The 14,462-nt window shown below is 37.1% G+C and overlaps 2 protein-coding genes across 2 annotated transcripts; both read right to left on the reverse strand.

Annotated features, from left to right (window-relative positions):
- Positions 1 to 6,228: 6,228 nt before the first annotated feature.
- CFIM-25 (homolog of CFIM-25) lies at positions 6,229 to 11,809 on the reverse strand. The gene is made up of 7 exons (XM_086599830.1): positions 11,515 to 11,809; positions 11,392 to 11,437; positions 8,511 to 8,604; positions 7,340 to 7,413; positions 7,066 to 7,152; positions 6,875 to 6,985; positions 6,229 to 6,773 (listed from the first exon to the last, which is right to left on the reverse strand). Exons 1-7 carry the CDS (start codon positions 11,670 to 11,672, stop codon positions 6,702 to 6,704), a joined length of 642 nt encoding a protein of 213 aa, XP_086455956.1. The 5' UTR covers positions 11,673 to 11,809; the 3' UTR covers positions 6,229 to 6,701.
- A 50-nt stretch (positions 11,810 to 11,859) lies between these two features.
- On the reverse strand, positions 11,860 to 14,411 carry LOC147507093 ((S)-coclaurine N-methyltransferase-like). Its single transcript, XM_086599826.1, has 8 exons — positions 13,777 to 14,411; positions 13,515 to 13,623; positions 13,166 to 13,390; positions 12,983 to 13,082; positions 12,769 to 12,879; positions 12,470 to 12,559; positions 12,308 to 12,366; positions 11,860 to 12,158 (listed from the first exon to the last, which is right to left on the reverse strand). The coding sequence occupies exons 1-8, from the start codon at positions 13,964 to 13,966 to the stop codon at positions 11,963 to 11,965; spliced, it is 1,080 nt and encodes a 359-aa protein (XP_086455952.1). The 5' UTR covers positions 13,967 to 14,411; the 3' UTR covers positions 11,860 to 11,962.
- Positions 14,412 to 14,462: the final 51 nt, after the last annotated feature.

The following is a 14,462-nucleotide window of genomic DNA, read 5'->3' on the forward strand; positions in this document are numbered from 1 at the left end:
TAATACTCAAAGGGAGAAATGGACTCTTAATGAGCTCATTGCTCAGTGTGTGCAAGAAGAGGAAAGGCTGAAACAAGAGAAGACAGAAAGTGCTCACTTGGCCACTTCCTCTATTGGCAATTCAGGCACTAAGAAAAGAAAATGGAATAATAAGGGTAAAGGAACTGCAGATAATGTGACACCACAGGTGAATGCGAAAAAGATAAATGTGTTCGGGGCTACTTTGTTACTTTTTGTAAGAAACCCGCAGTCACATTAGAAAAGAATGTCCAAAGTATATAAAGTGGAAAGCAAAGCAAGGGTAATGAATTTAGTTTTGTTTGTTCAATTAAATCTTGCAAGTACCTTCTAATTCTTGGTGGATAGATCACGGAGCAACTATTCACATTAGTGTTTCCATGGGGGTTGTCTAAGGAGCCTTAAAGCCAAGTGATACCGAAAGGTTCATTTACATGGGTGATGGCAATAAGGCATGTGTTGAGGCCATTGGAGTCTTTAGATTAAAATTAGAGTCCGGTTTTATTTGGATTTAGATGAGATTTGTTTATGTACCGCCTTTTAGGCGAATTTAATTTCTATTTCTGTTTGGACAAATCCGGTTATACTTGTTCGGTTGGAAAAGGAATATTTAGTCTCTTTCAAAATTCAAATCTTATCGGGTCTGAGCTCTTTGATTGATAATCTATACAAGTTAGACTTGGATGCCTCTCACTTAAGGTTAAATGAAACTTTGCATGTTAATAACTATGGTACTAAGCGTAGATTAATTAATGAGAACTCCTCTACATTGTGGCACAAGCGTTTGGGTCATATCTCTAAACAGAGAATTGAAAGGCTTGTGTCAAATGGAGTTCTTGGTGCCCTTGATTTTTCAGACTTTAAAGTTTGTATTGAATGTATAAAGGGTAAACAAACAAATATAAGGAAGTTTGGTGCCAGCAGGAGTTCAAGTGTCTTAGACTTGATATATACCGATATTTGTGGTCCATTTCCTACGGCTTCTTGGAATGGTCAACGGTATTTTATCACGTTTACAGATGACTATTCTCGTTATGGGTATCTATACTTAATTCATGAAAAATCACAGTCACTGGATGTATTTAAGGCCTATAAAGCTGAAGTTGAAAATCAACATTCTAAGAAAATTAAAGCTATCAGATCCGACCGTGGTGGTGAATACTATGGTAGGTATGATGGAAAAGGCCAACATCCAGGACCATTTGCAAGATACTTGGAGGAATGTGGCATCGTTCCTCAATACACCATGCCAGGGACTCCACGTCAAAATGGTGTATCTGAGAGACGAAATCGGACTCTAAAGGACATGGTTAGGAGTATGATTTGTCATTCTACCTTACGAGTCTCTTTGGGGTGAAGCCTTAAAGATCAACTTAAGTATATATCCTTAACCGAGTACCTAGTAAAGCAGTAACTAAAACCCCATATGAATTATGGACTGGAAAGAAACCCAGTATAAGGCATTTACATATTTGGGGTTGTCCAGCTGAGGCTAGGCCATATAGGCCTAATGAAAGAAAACTGGACTCAAGAACAGTTAGTTGCTACTTTATTGGTTATTCGGAAAGGTCAAGGGGTTTCAAGTTTTATTGCCCCTCTTCCAATACCCTAATTGAGACGGATAATGCCAAATTTATTGAGGATGTTGAGGATAGTGGGAGCACACAACAAAGGAATATTGCTTTTGAAGAAGAGCATGTTGATATTCCTTTAATGGATATCCACAGAGATGAGTTGATCACACCTGTCATTAGGCAGGATGCGGTTGTAGATCAACTAAATATTCCCCTGAAGTTGCCCCCTCGCTATTATAGAAGAACCTCAACAAATTCAATTGGAAGTGCCAATAAGGAGATCAACTAGGGAGCGGAGAGCAGCTATCAATTCAGATGAATATATAGTCTATCTCCAAGAGCATGAGTTTGATATAGGAATGGAAAATGATCCTTCTACTTTCATTCAAGCCAAACAAAGTGCTCACTCCTTAGATTGGATGAATGCCATGATAGAGGAGTTAAGGTCTATGAAAGACAATGACGTTTGGGATCTTGTCGAGTTGCCTAATGGAGTCAAACCCATTGCTAACAAATGGATTTTCAAAACCAAAAGAGACTCAAAAGGCAGCATTGACAGATATAAAGCACGTCTTGTTGCAAAAGGTTTTACTCAAAAGGCAGGCATTGACTATAACGAGACTTTCTCTCCAGTTTCATCGAAAGACTCTTTTAGACTTATTATGGCACTTGTAGCTCATTATGATTTAGAGTTACACCAGATGGATGTTAAGGCGGCTTTTTCGAATGGTGACATTGGGGAGACTATCTATATGAGGCAACCTCATGGTTTTGAGTCCAAAGGCTCACGAACATTTGGTTTGTAAATTAAAGAAATCCATCATGGCTTAAAAAGGGCATCTCGTCAGTGGTATTTAAAGTTTGATCACATCATTTCCTCTTTTGGTTTTAAGGAAAATGATGTGGATCAATGTGTTTATCACAAGATCAGTGGGAGTAAATTTATTTTTCTAGTGCTATATGTTGATGACATCCTACTAGCGAGCAGTGACATAGGCCTTTTGCATGAAACCAAGCTATTTCTTTCAAGGAATTTTGAGATGAAAGATCTTGGTGAAGCATCTTTTGTGTTAGGCATTGAAATTCATCGTGATAGATCACGTGGCATTCTAGGCTTATCACAAAAGGCTTATGTTGAAAGGGTGCTAAGTAGGTTTGGCATGCAAAACTGTGCACTAGGTGATGCGCCCATTGCTAAGGGTGATAAATTGAGTTTGCTTCAATGTCCAAAGAACGATTTAGAGAAAGAACAAATGCAAGATATTCCTTATGCATCAATAGTAGGGAGTCTTATGTATGCTCAAGTTTTATGCAGCGTCCGGATATTGCGTGACGTAGTTGGAATGCTAGGCAGATACTTAAGTAATCCAGGAATGGATCATTGGAAAGCGGCTAAAAAGGTGATGCGGTATTTGCAAAGGACAAAAGATTTTATGCTCACATACCGAAAAACCGATCATTTTGAGTTGATTGGGTATTCGATTCGATTTCTTTGGGTTGCTTGGATAGTAGAAAATCCACGCCCCGGGTTATGTTTTCATGTTATTTGGAGGTCTTTGTATCATGGAAAAGTGTCAAACAAACACTAATAGCCTCCTCCACTATGGAAGCAGAATTTATTGCTTGTTTTGAAGCATCAAATCAAGTAAAGTGGTATAGAAATTTCACTTCTGGGCTCCATGCAATGGGTTTCATTGAGAAACCATTAATAGTTTATTGTGATAATAAAGCCGCAGAACTTTATTCCAAGAACAACAAGAGTTCGTCAAAGTCTAGGCACATTGACATCAAGTTTCTTATCGTGAAAGAGAGGGTTAAAGATCATCATATGACAATTGAGTATGTTAATACAAATCTCCAGATAGCTGATCCGCTAACTAAGGGCTTACCACCTAAGGCATTTAAGGAGCATGTAGCTCGTATGGGGGTGGTTAGTCCTTCTGATGTTTCCTTTTAGTGGGAGTTTGTATTAATTTTTTGTTTACTATTGATGATTATTTTTTGAAATAAAGTTATCTACTTATTCATTTATGGTTGCACATATAAAGTTTGATTAAGTAGAATAAAGAAATCATTATAAATCATAAGGTTGGACCAGTTGAAAATGAACATGTTCCGGGATCACATTACATGTTATTTTCATGCTACACATCCATACTTAATCTATGTCGTTGGAGATATTAGTATTGTGACCACAGATGGGTCTAGTCATGCTAAATGTGGCAAAGGTCGCTGTGATCCTATATTTTTATTTTCAATGGACCAGATTGTGTTTTTTGAGACGTCACTCATTATTTCGACAATAAAATTTAGAGCTCTTAAGGTCAACATTGTTTAATATCAGGTTATGACCTATGTGGTACAAGTGGGAGATTGTTAGAACTTTTCTCTTTAAGGTGTACCTACATAGATCATACACATTACACAATTGTTAATTGTCGAACTACGTCTGAGTGACATTGAGAAGACTCACTAAACTGTGATCTTAAAGTAACATGACTGAGTCATTTACATGTCTCAAACCACACGTGTCAAGTCATGACACGTGTATAAAGTGAGTATGGGCTTAACGATATGTGCAGATACTTTTTGGGCTTAAGCGTATTTCTATTATCATGATGGGCTATAATAGAAATACACCCATAATATATAAGTTGAGGTCCCCACCCCAAACCCCATTCTGATTCTCATAAGTTTTCCATCCACTGTGAGAGAACACAAGAAGGGTTTTGGAGTGGAAGACAACAACGTTCCGCTGCTGTTTATAGGACTTGCTTTATGAACGCTATGGCTTCAGGTATGTCCTATTATAATTAAGTTTTCTTTATTGATTGACATGCGATTTTGGGTTATAGAGAAATCTTAACAAGATGGTCCTAGTGATAACTCTCTTACAATTTATATGAGGAAAAAAAAATCATACGTATACATATAATCTAACTTACAAAAAATAAAAATAAAACAAAACAAACAAACAAAACAAAACTTTATGTATAAACGAACTCTAATAGTTTGACACTTTAGATACTCAAATGTTTTATTCCTTTCACGGTAAACATATGATTACAATAAATAACAAATAACAAAGGATTAGATACTATTTTATAAAAAATTAAAATCATACTTAACAACTTTCAAATCAGATACTACGGACAAACATAGTCATAAAACCACATCATAGCGAGACTACATACTGAGCAATAATATATTAATAGTGTTAGTCTATCAAATCAGGATAGACAATATTAAACAACGATACACTCCAGTAAGTAAATTATGATAAAAGACCATAAAATAAAGGTATCGCATTCCCTGTGTATCTAAACCACAATATTTTGTGAAACCTTTTGCGATTTGCGAAACTTTATGCGATTTGCAGAGTTATTTTATCATACATCTTTACTACCTTAAAATTTTTGCTCCCACCTTCAATCAAGTGAATTTATAATAAAAAAAAATGTGACTCTTGGTCACTTTTTGTGTGTCTATTGTGCCCTTATAATTTTGTTATAATTACAAGTTTACCCCAACACAATATAATACCTTTAGAAATCTTTATTATCTTGACCAACGCTAGTTTGTATTTCTAGAAGTCTAACTCTAACATTCTATATCAATGCGGAGTTCTCCTGATACAGAAAATTCATTTATAATTATCACAATACCCAAAGAAATTTTTATATTTTGTACATTTTGTTTTAATTTTTATTTATTACACCCATCATATTAAAATTTAAACTTGAACGTGTTCAATGTCTAGAGATGCAATTCATCTTGGAAGATGTCCCATATCTTGATACCTCATAGCCCACCTAGCAAGCTCGTGGGCCTCCCCAAAGAGAATACTCTGAGAACCTCTCATCATAAATACTCCTCCCATCATCAACGTTCTTAAAGGTAAAAGATGCTGTAAATGCAATCTGTTCCATTCAATGTATACAAATGAACAATGGAGAATGAAGTTCAAATTTAAAACTCTCACTACTGGGACACAAATAATGCTAGATCAGATAGTGATAACTTGGGTAGTACTTTTGAGGTGGGCCTCAATCCGTCTTATACTGAAGTGGTAAGGCAAAATCAGTTTGAAATGCTGGTAATAACGCAAGATGAGGAGCAAAACAACACATCTCTGGGTGGCCCTCTGACTGAAACACGACCAGTTCAGTATAGTGCTCCTCTGCTGAACAGAAGCAGAACAACAAATTTTTTGGACATTCTATTATTCTCTCTAAAAGCTTAAAAGCATGGAAACACAAATCGGAGTGAAGTTAAAAACAAACTTCTCTTCTTGCACACTCTAACCTTATTAAAGAGCATATATGTCTTCCTATTGCTATTCCCAGCAGCTTGTTTCTGACAACTGAACATGTTGAGCTAGAGTATATGCCAATCACCATATCCAAACCATGCCCGCAAATTTGTAAAATATTTAGGGAAACTGTCATAAACATAAGTGGCATAACTAAAAGTGCATGTTGATCCAGAGAAAGAAATCAAACTATTCTGCCAAGTGCTGCAATATTGAAAATCAGGTGAACTAGAACTACGTCAAGGCTATCTCGGGACAGAACTGACTAACAATCGAATGTTTAGCCTACATGCGCATTGCCACTACATACTAAATACTTCAGAATCGTCGAATAGTCTTTATCATTTTCTTTCACTTATTTTCTCACAAACCAACTGCGTAGGTAACAGGTGAAGTCCAAACAGATACCATACATATACAAAGAGCATAACCGAATCACAATACGACTCAAACATCATACAGTAAACTCCTCGAGAATACAAAACAGATGAAACAGATCGTACATCAATATTCTGTTTGTTGTTACTTGACTGAAAGAAGTACAGCCGTACCAGCTTGTCTAGTTGTGTTCCCTTGAGGAGTTTTTAGGAACCCATGAAGAATTCAACTCTAAGAGGTTGTACTCATACACGACAATATAGCTGCAGAAAAGGTATTAACCTATTGTGGCAGAGAGTACGTCTATAATGGCGTAATATCTACACTTGCTTCACCATCACCTCTTGAAGTTATGAAGTTCTTCCATCAGAACTCAATCTAATATATATCCCATTCTCCAGCTGAGAAGGGGGTCTAGTTTAGTCCTCAATGATGTTGAAGATGAACTTAGATAGCAACATTGGTACTCCAGATATTACCTGACCATAGGTCTGCAATAATCATCTCTGTTAGAGTGAAAAACTATCTATATCCAATCAAATAACTAGTAGACACATAAATGCTTTAAGGATGAAAGACATAGATGACGCACCTTATCATTTTCGTGAATCCCATAAAATGGAACTGCTAACAGCTTTAAGTTTTTGGGCACAATTAATCTCTTGCTAACTGGCAACTTTACAAGGAAGAGTTTTGTGCACTCCTGAAAAACGTGGAGCACTACAAATGTTATAATAGAAATGTCAGTACAACTTGAGCAAAGTGAGAAGCGTAACCAATAACCTTAGGCCTTCGTAAGCTTGTTGGAAAATATGGATATGCCAGAGTTTCAAAATCAGACCTCCACCACATTCCGACGCATTCTCCTACCTATGAGATCAAGAAAAAAGAACTTTTAGCCATGTCCAATTCGATACGTTATTCATGTTATCTATTAGGACATTCATATATGTAGGACACCAAAAGGCACCACATTATATAGTAGAATAATATCTAATATAAGCTATTAAATTCACAGGTTGTTACAATATATATCTCCATCAATCACAAGGTTCACCTCCCAATCAGTGTCACTTCCATCTTCATCATCACAAAGCTTACTTGAAAGCTTCCGTTTCAGTCCATCCACCTCTGAAAATGGGAGTGTCTTAGTTGAATTGGTACAATAAAATATCACCTAGAATATAACCTAAAGGCTTCAGCATTGGAAACTTGAGCCTATCCCAGTAAATATGCATGTGCAAGCACAATAAAGTGAGATTCACTTGATACAAAACACAAGGTCGTGCTCTGCCTAGTCTGCCTCCAAACCGTGTGCAAGTGTGCATTTACTTCATTTTATCTTTGAAAGGTATCTCAATTTGACACTAGGTTTTCATTTTAAGTTGATGCTCTGCGTTAGCAAGAAAAGTGGATATGCGAGTGTTGTTTGAGTACATCATTGCATATAGACATATATGCTCCTAAAAAAATGACATATATTCCCATGGGAAATGAGGCCTTGTATTCCAAGATGTCTTACACTATGAAGCACGGATACGTCTGTATGGGTGAAGTATCCGTGTAATGCGATAATATTCGACACGGATCGCCCGTCGCCTCAAACGATGTCGGGATGCCGCGATTTGGAGTATCCGATTTTTTAATTTCCGATACGCGGGAATAGTAATCTCACAAAAAAAATTTAGAACTTCAAAAAAAAAAAAACAAGTGAAATAAAATCCAAGATAAGAAGAGATGCAAGAGAATAAAGATGAAGTGAATTAAGATGTAGAAGATGACATAGTTGAAGTTGGACAACTTGATTGACAAATCCATTGTATTGTTTTGAACTTTTTTGTTGGCATTTGCTTGCAGTGTTATACACTTATACAAAGTTGCTGCTTAATGTGTTTGAATTGGTCATTTTATGAAGTAGAATTGCTATTTTAATTTGAATTTGGTGAAAAATGCTCAATTATATAATATTTATATATATATTATTCAAACGTATCCATGACGTATCCGTATCCTATATTTTTGAAAAATGCCGTGTCCGCGTATCCGTGTCGTGTCGTATCCGTATCCGTGCTTCCTAGGTCATACAAGCCAAACCTTCATTACTCGAAATTACTATATTATGTACTACATGGCTTTATAGTCTGGGAGATGGGTAAGTGTAAAGTTTCATTACACAAGCAGACAAGCTCACAAAAAATATACTATACATTGTAACCTATAATAGCTACCTGATTCACCAGGTCTTAAGCGTCCACCAGGAAGCTTAAATACAGAATTCCTTACTTGGAGCACCAACAAATGGGGGTGTTTATGCAATTCAACCTGTTTTATCAAACACTAAAAGGTAAATCAAGAAGTGACATACAATATCAGCAAACATACTAGAAGTACGGAAAAATATACATCTTCGCAGACTACATTTTTCAGGTGCTCTCTACCGTGTATCTTTAAATTCAGATAAGATAACTTAATACAATTCAGTATGGCCTGGATATATTGCCAACAATTTGGATACGCAAGAACCAGGATAAAGTGCTAATTACCAACAGGTAAGTGCCCTAGCTCCTCTCATATTCTATTTGCAGACGACAACATCAGTATATAAGTGGCCCTATAGATTTATCAAGGAGTGTGAAAGCACTATTCGAAACTTTATATGGCCGGGTAACCCTATAGTCAGAAAAGGGATCACCCTGAAATGGGAGAAAGTTTGCAAACCTCATGAAGAGGGCGGTTTAGGCATTGGGAAGCTCAAGGAGCTCAACCTTGCTCTCCTCATGAAACTTTCATGGAGCCTACTCACAGGAAATACGGAATGGAGCAACTTTCTTAAGAGTAAGTTCACCATGAAGCCAGGGCAGTGGATTTCTTACTATAAGAAATATTCTATATGGCCAGGGATACAATGGGCACCCAAAGAGATGACGCCTCACATGGGATGGATTGTGGGTCAGGGTAAACATATTGACCTATGGCAAGACTCCTGGGCTGGTGTAGCTATTGTAGATAGAGTTCAAGGAGTTAATTGGAAAGATTACACTGCCAAAGTGTCAGATATAATAGCAGACAACAACTGGAACATACCTAATGCTGTCTCTGAAGTCTTCTCGAGAGTAGGTGGTATTGATGTGAATTCGCTTGTTCTACCATCTGGAGAGGAGCTGGACACTAGGTTATGGATGCCAGCACAAGACGGTGGGTCTTCTCTGTGAATGACGCTTTTGAAGTAATCAGAAAGAAGGAAACCAAGGTCAACTGGTATAAATGGGTGTGGAATAGGCATATACTTCCTAGGAAAGCACGGCATGTATGGAAAATAATTCAGAATGCTATTCCAACTGATGATAGGGTCAGAAAGAAGGGCATTCAGATCGTTTCTAAATGCAGGTTATGTGGATTGTGGCAAAGAGGAAGAAAGTTCAAACCATATGATGTGGGAATGTGAGTTCACTAGGACATTGTGGTGCTGGATTTCTCAGATTTTCAAAGTTGCATTGCCTCTACTGGATCTCCAAGTGGTAAAAACAGCATGCAATCATCAGAGTCCAATTAAACATAAACTTTGGAATGCAGCATCAATGGAACTAATTGTGGGGGTCTGGAAAGCAAGGAACAAGATTTTCTTCAATGAAGAAACTCTCAACATAGCGGTGATTAAGAGAGACATTCTGCGGGGAACTAGTAAGGCAGGTCTGCTAGCCACAGGAACAATGTTTAATTCAGTGGATGACCTGAGTTTACTCTCTCAACTGAATGTGAAAGGCAGATCTAAACCCACAGCCAGAATCCGGGAAGTATCATGGATACCACCTGGACATGGATGTGGTAAAAGCAAACACAGACGGTGCATCTATTGGGAACCCAGGCAATGGTGGAGCAGGGGTAATATTTAGAGACTCAAATGCAGCACTTCTAGGGGTTCTTGCTCAAGGTTTGGGGGTTGTCACAAACTTTGTCGCGGAATGTACAGCAGTGATATTGGCAGTGGAGAAAGCAGTTCATATGAACTGGAAGAAATTGTGGATTGAGTGTGATTCAATGGCAGTTGTACTAGTAATCAAGGGTGAACACTTTTCATGGTCATTAAAGCCTAGGCGGGTCAGAGCAATTCAAAAGCTTGAATACTAGAAGATAACACACACTAAGGCTAAGTCCAATGGTGCGGCAAAACACCAAATATCATGGAAATTCTGATCCAATGGTGCGTCAAAACACTAACCCGCCAGCGCTATCGGTATAAGTTTACCTATCTATAGCGCTAGTTTTAACGAGATAGCGTCAAGTCTACACGCCAGTATGAGTGGTAGGTAGAAGAAATCTAAGCTACACGGCACACTGTGTGGCGGCTAGATTTAAAATTTTTTTCCCACACGCCTTTGACAATGGCGTCTGGAGAGTCAAAAAAAAAAAATCATGTACGCCACTTGGAAAACCATTGCATGCGGAAACGCTAACTCGCTAACTCTATACACTATACTATTGTGGTTTGGTGCGACCATTGGACTTAGCCTAAGAGAAGCAAATTTTGGTGCGGATGCTGCAGCAAAGAAGGGCTCTCATTTGAGTCATAGAGAAACACGATGGAGCTTAACCAGGCCTTCCTTTATCACATCTGTAAAATGCATGCCCGTTCAGGACATACTATAGATTTGACTAGGAACCTCTTGTAGCTAGATGAATAGTTGTAATTCACATCTCTCGCTGTAACATTCTTTATATTATATAAATTAATAATATATCCTTACTTGTGTGCAAAAAAAAAAAAAAAAAATACTAATTACCAACATAGTATGAAGCTAGAGATAAATTGATCAGGAAATTCTCATCACTTGAATCTCGAAAGGACTTCATTTTTATTTATATTTTTTTCCCCTAAATATAAAGGATTTAGATTCTTAACTAATTTCCAAATATCATAGAATAACTTAAGTCCAATTTCTTCAGTATAGTTGCTAACAATTAAAAAACAGAACCATAGCAATTAAAGACACTTGGAAACTAGAACTTACACTTAATTGTCTCTATTAGAGCTTGGGTTTAACTTCAAATATTGTCACTTAACACTTTATCAACAGAGTTAATAAAAAAGGGAGAAAGAAAGAAACATACCACAAGAACTGCTTCCACACAAGTCCTCAACCCATGAGTAGCATAACTGTCACAAGCCCATCAACTAAAACCAATTAAAAAACATATGGACATTCATTAAAATACAAGGAAAGAAGAACTTACTTAGCTTTCATTCTCTGTGCATGTTCAGCTTGAGTTTCATCTTTGATATTAAGTGATTGCTTGGAACCAAAGTAGTAGTTACTTAATGGGTATATGTTCACTGTACTTGTGTTTCTGTTACTTTGTTCTGTTGATGAATCCATTTCTCTGTCACTCATTTTTTTATTAACACTCAAAGAAGCACAAAAACAGAGAGAAAGAAAAGAAGAAAGACAAAGGTGACGTTCTTTCACAAACAGATAGTAAGTTTTAGTGGACTCGGGTTGGGCCTCCAACTTTTAGTGTTACCCATTTCTGGGTATCCAATGTTCAGGGTGCAGTGTGCAGTCAATAGCACACAGAACATGACTTGCAATCCATTGTTATTACAAATTAAAATGTGCAACATGAAAATTTATTACAAAGTTGCATATGCATGCCATTCTCTCAAGGTACCAATTTATATTGTTTACTTCTTCTTGAAGAGTACATGAGATGTCATCCATTCTTCACCATTGTTGTATCCAAAAAGTTCTATTCCAGATAAACAAAACATTCTCCAGAAGTTCATCATCTTCAAAGCCTCCTCAGCGTTGCCTGTTAAGGACGTAAATATTTGCTTTATAGCAACACTATTTGCATCTAATCTCTTCAACCACTCTCCACTGTTACAAAACACGAGATACATCAAATGAGAAGAACATAAATGTTACATTAATGATGGAGTCCGGTATGAAATTTTGGTTATAAAGACTAATCCACCCAATTTCTTACATTGCAAACAACTAATATAAGTAAAGGCATTGGCACTTACTGGGTTTGCGAAGAATGATTTCCATTAAGAATCCAATGATTTACAACTGAAACATCATCCTGTGAGAAAAATTAGAGAAAATCAATCCAAAATCTCCTACTTATGTCAATAAGCCTTTCAATTTATGAAAATCGATTTTTTAAGCAACAAAGATAAGTTCACCTGAAAGTACAGAAGGAATGAGGCAGATGGAAAAAATATTGTCCCAGCAGGAAATATGTATTCTGTGAACCAATCATCTTCATCTAGAGCCTAAAAACACATAATGTAACAAGTCATAGTCATAGCTCATAACGTACCTTGTCTTAGTACTATACAACAAAATTTTTAATCAGTCATGGTTAATCTTACATGTTAGCAATTCTACGTATGGCGAAGAAAGTGGACACCAAAAAACAAGTCTTGATTTAGGCACAATTGTCATATGAGCATAATGAGATACATATGTCTTGATAATGTACCTTATACTGGTAAGCTAGAGTCTTGTGGCATATATGATCGACAAATAGAAGCCCGTCTTTTGCCATCCATTTTGAGATCTTTTTCAGTAAGAGTTTGTAGTTCTGAATGTGCTAATAAATAAGCAAAAAGAGAAAGATCATATAAGCTTACTTCGTAACCCAGAATCACTCAATTTCAGGTATTCAACTCTTAAGACATATTGGTTATAAACACCTCAAATAATCCTATAGCGAGTATTCGATCGGAAGTATCATCTGTTTCGTATGTTGTTATGTCTGCCAAAACGACCTCCACATTCACCAAGTTACGAGCCCTAAAAAGCAGACTCGGTGTTAAAGCATCCTGATGAGTTACAACAATCTTAATATGATGGAAAATTATGTGTACTAGGCTTACCGGCATTGCTCGTCAATGTACTCTTTCTGCGAGATGGAATTAGTAATTGCTTTAACACGACATTGTTTGTATTTCTGAGCAACAAAGAGAGTAAGAGCTCCTTGTCCACACCCAAGATCCAGAACACTATTACCATCTTTAATTTGAGCTCTCTCACAATACAAGTCCAACATTGCAATTTCAGCATCATCTAATGTCATTGAATCATCCTTGAAGTAGCAACAACTAAACGAAATTGTATATAATTCAGTACTGATTAAGTTCATAAACAGAACTAAATAGTAATAGTAGAAAGAATCTCAAAGGATCAGAATCCACATTCTCAATAATAGAGAAATGATGAACACACCTTTCTTTCATATTGCTTCCAAATATGATCTTGAGGAAAGACATAGGCGCTTCATATAGTTGAGAATCCAAAGTTTCAACCTCATTTGCAATTTTCATATGCTGCAGTGCTGCAATTGAGACATAAAAGGAAGAATGACATAAAGTAGTACTTGCCATACCAATGCCAACTTGTTAGGTCTGAGTCATCGTTAAGGGGTCTCTTATACATCTTTATATATAACTAATGATGTTAATTTATGACGGATGTGATGGAGACTTACAGTGAACCAACTTGAGGACTTCAGCTACTTGTTCTTCACAAGTAGATTTATAACCACATTGAAGACGTTTTGCCAATTCAATCCTTATAAGCTGTTTAATGTCGTCATAGGGAAGAAGCCCAAGTTCCAACTTCTTTAACAGCTCCCTTGTAGCTGCCTTCTTTGGTTGGTTAGCTTCTTCCACATCCATTACAGAGAATTTGAGAAGACTTTTTTTTTGGTTAAGTACTAAGGCTGAGTCGAAGTGGTTTATTCTTGCAAAAGTGGAGTGAGAACCGGCGGAAATAACTCTCTATCTGCATGTGTTAGACTGTTAGACTGTTAGTGATATGTCCCACGCGCCACACGTGCCGAGTTGCAGGGTCCCTTGAAAATTGAATCTTGGATGGGGATGGTCTCAAGTCTCAACTCTCTTGTCTCTAATAGACAGACAAGAAGCTACTAAAAAAACAAGGGGCAGCAGGAAGCCAGGAACCACTAGGCACTGAATATATATTCTTTTCCACAAACCTATAGCTAGCATCCGGCGCGATTTAATACAAAGTGTCCGACAGTCACTTAATATTGAACGAACTGTATTGATTTTGGTTTCGGTTTTTTTGAGTGGATGATCTCCGTGACTCAGCATACATTCATATACTAGTATACTAAATAGCAGTGGGGGCGTGAGCAGAGAATCGGAGAAT

Source organism: Coptis chinensis, chromosome 3 (assembly GCF_015680905.1).
Source record: "Coptis chinensis isolate HL-2020 chromosome 3, ASM1568090v1, whole genome shotgun sequence".
Taxonomy (NCBI): Eukaryota; Viridiplantae; Streptophyta; class Magnoliopsida; order Ranunculales; family Ranunculaceae; genus Coptis; species Coptis chinensis.

Bases quoted from the DNA above. Each gene is read 5' to 3' on its own strand.
- CFIM-25 (XM_086599830.1), bottom strand. From the start codon at position 11,672: ATGAGTGACAGAGAAATGGATTCATCAACAGAACAAAGTAACAGAAAC. The intron at 7,153-7,339 runs GTGAACCTTGTG...TTGATCTCATAG, and splicing joins GAAGTGACACTGATTGGGAG to GTAGGAGAATGCGTCGGAAT. The intron at 6,774-6,874 runs GTGCGTCATCTA...TGATTATTGCAG, and splicing joins GGATTCACGAAAATGATAAG to ACCTATGGTCAGGTAATATC.
- LOC147507093 (XM_086599826.1), bottom strand. From the start codon at position 13,966: ATGGATGTGGAAGAAGCTAACCAACCAAAGAAGGCAGCTACAAGGGAG. The intron at 13,624-13,776 runs GTAAGTCTCCAT...TCTCAATTGCAG, and splicing joins AGTCCTCAAGTTGGTTCACT to CACTGCAGCATATGAAAATT. The intron at 12,367-12,469 runs GTGAACTTATCT...TTTTTCTCACAG, and splicing joins CATTCCTTCTGTACTTTCAG to GATGATGTTTCAGTTGTAAA.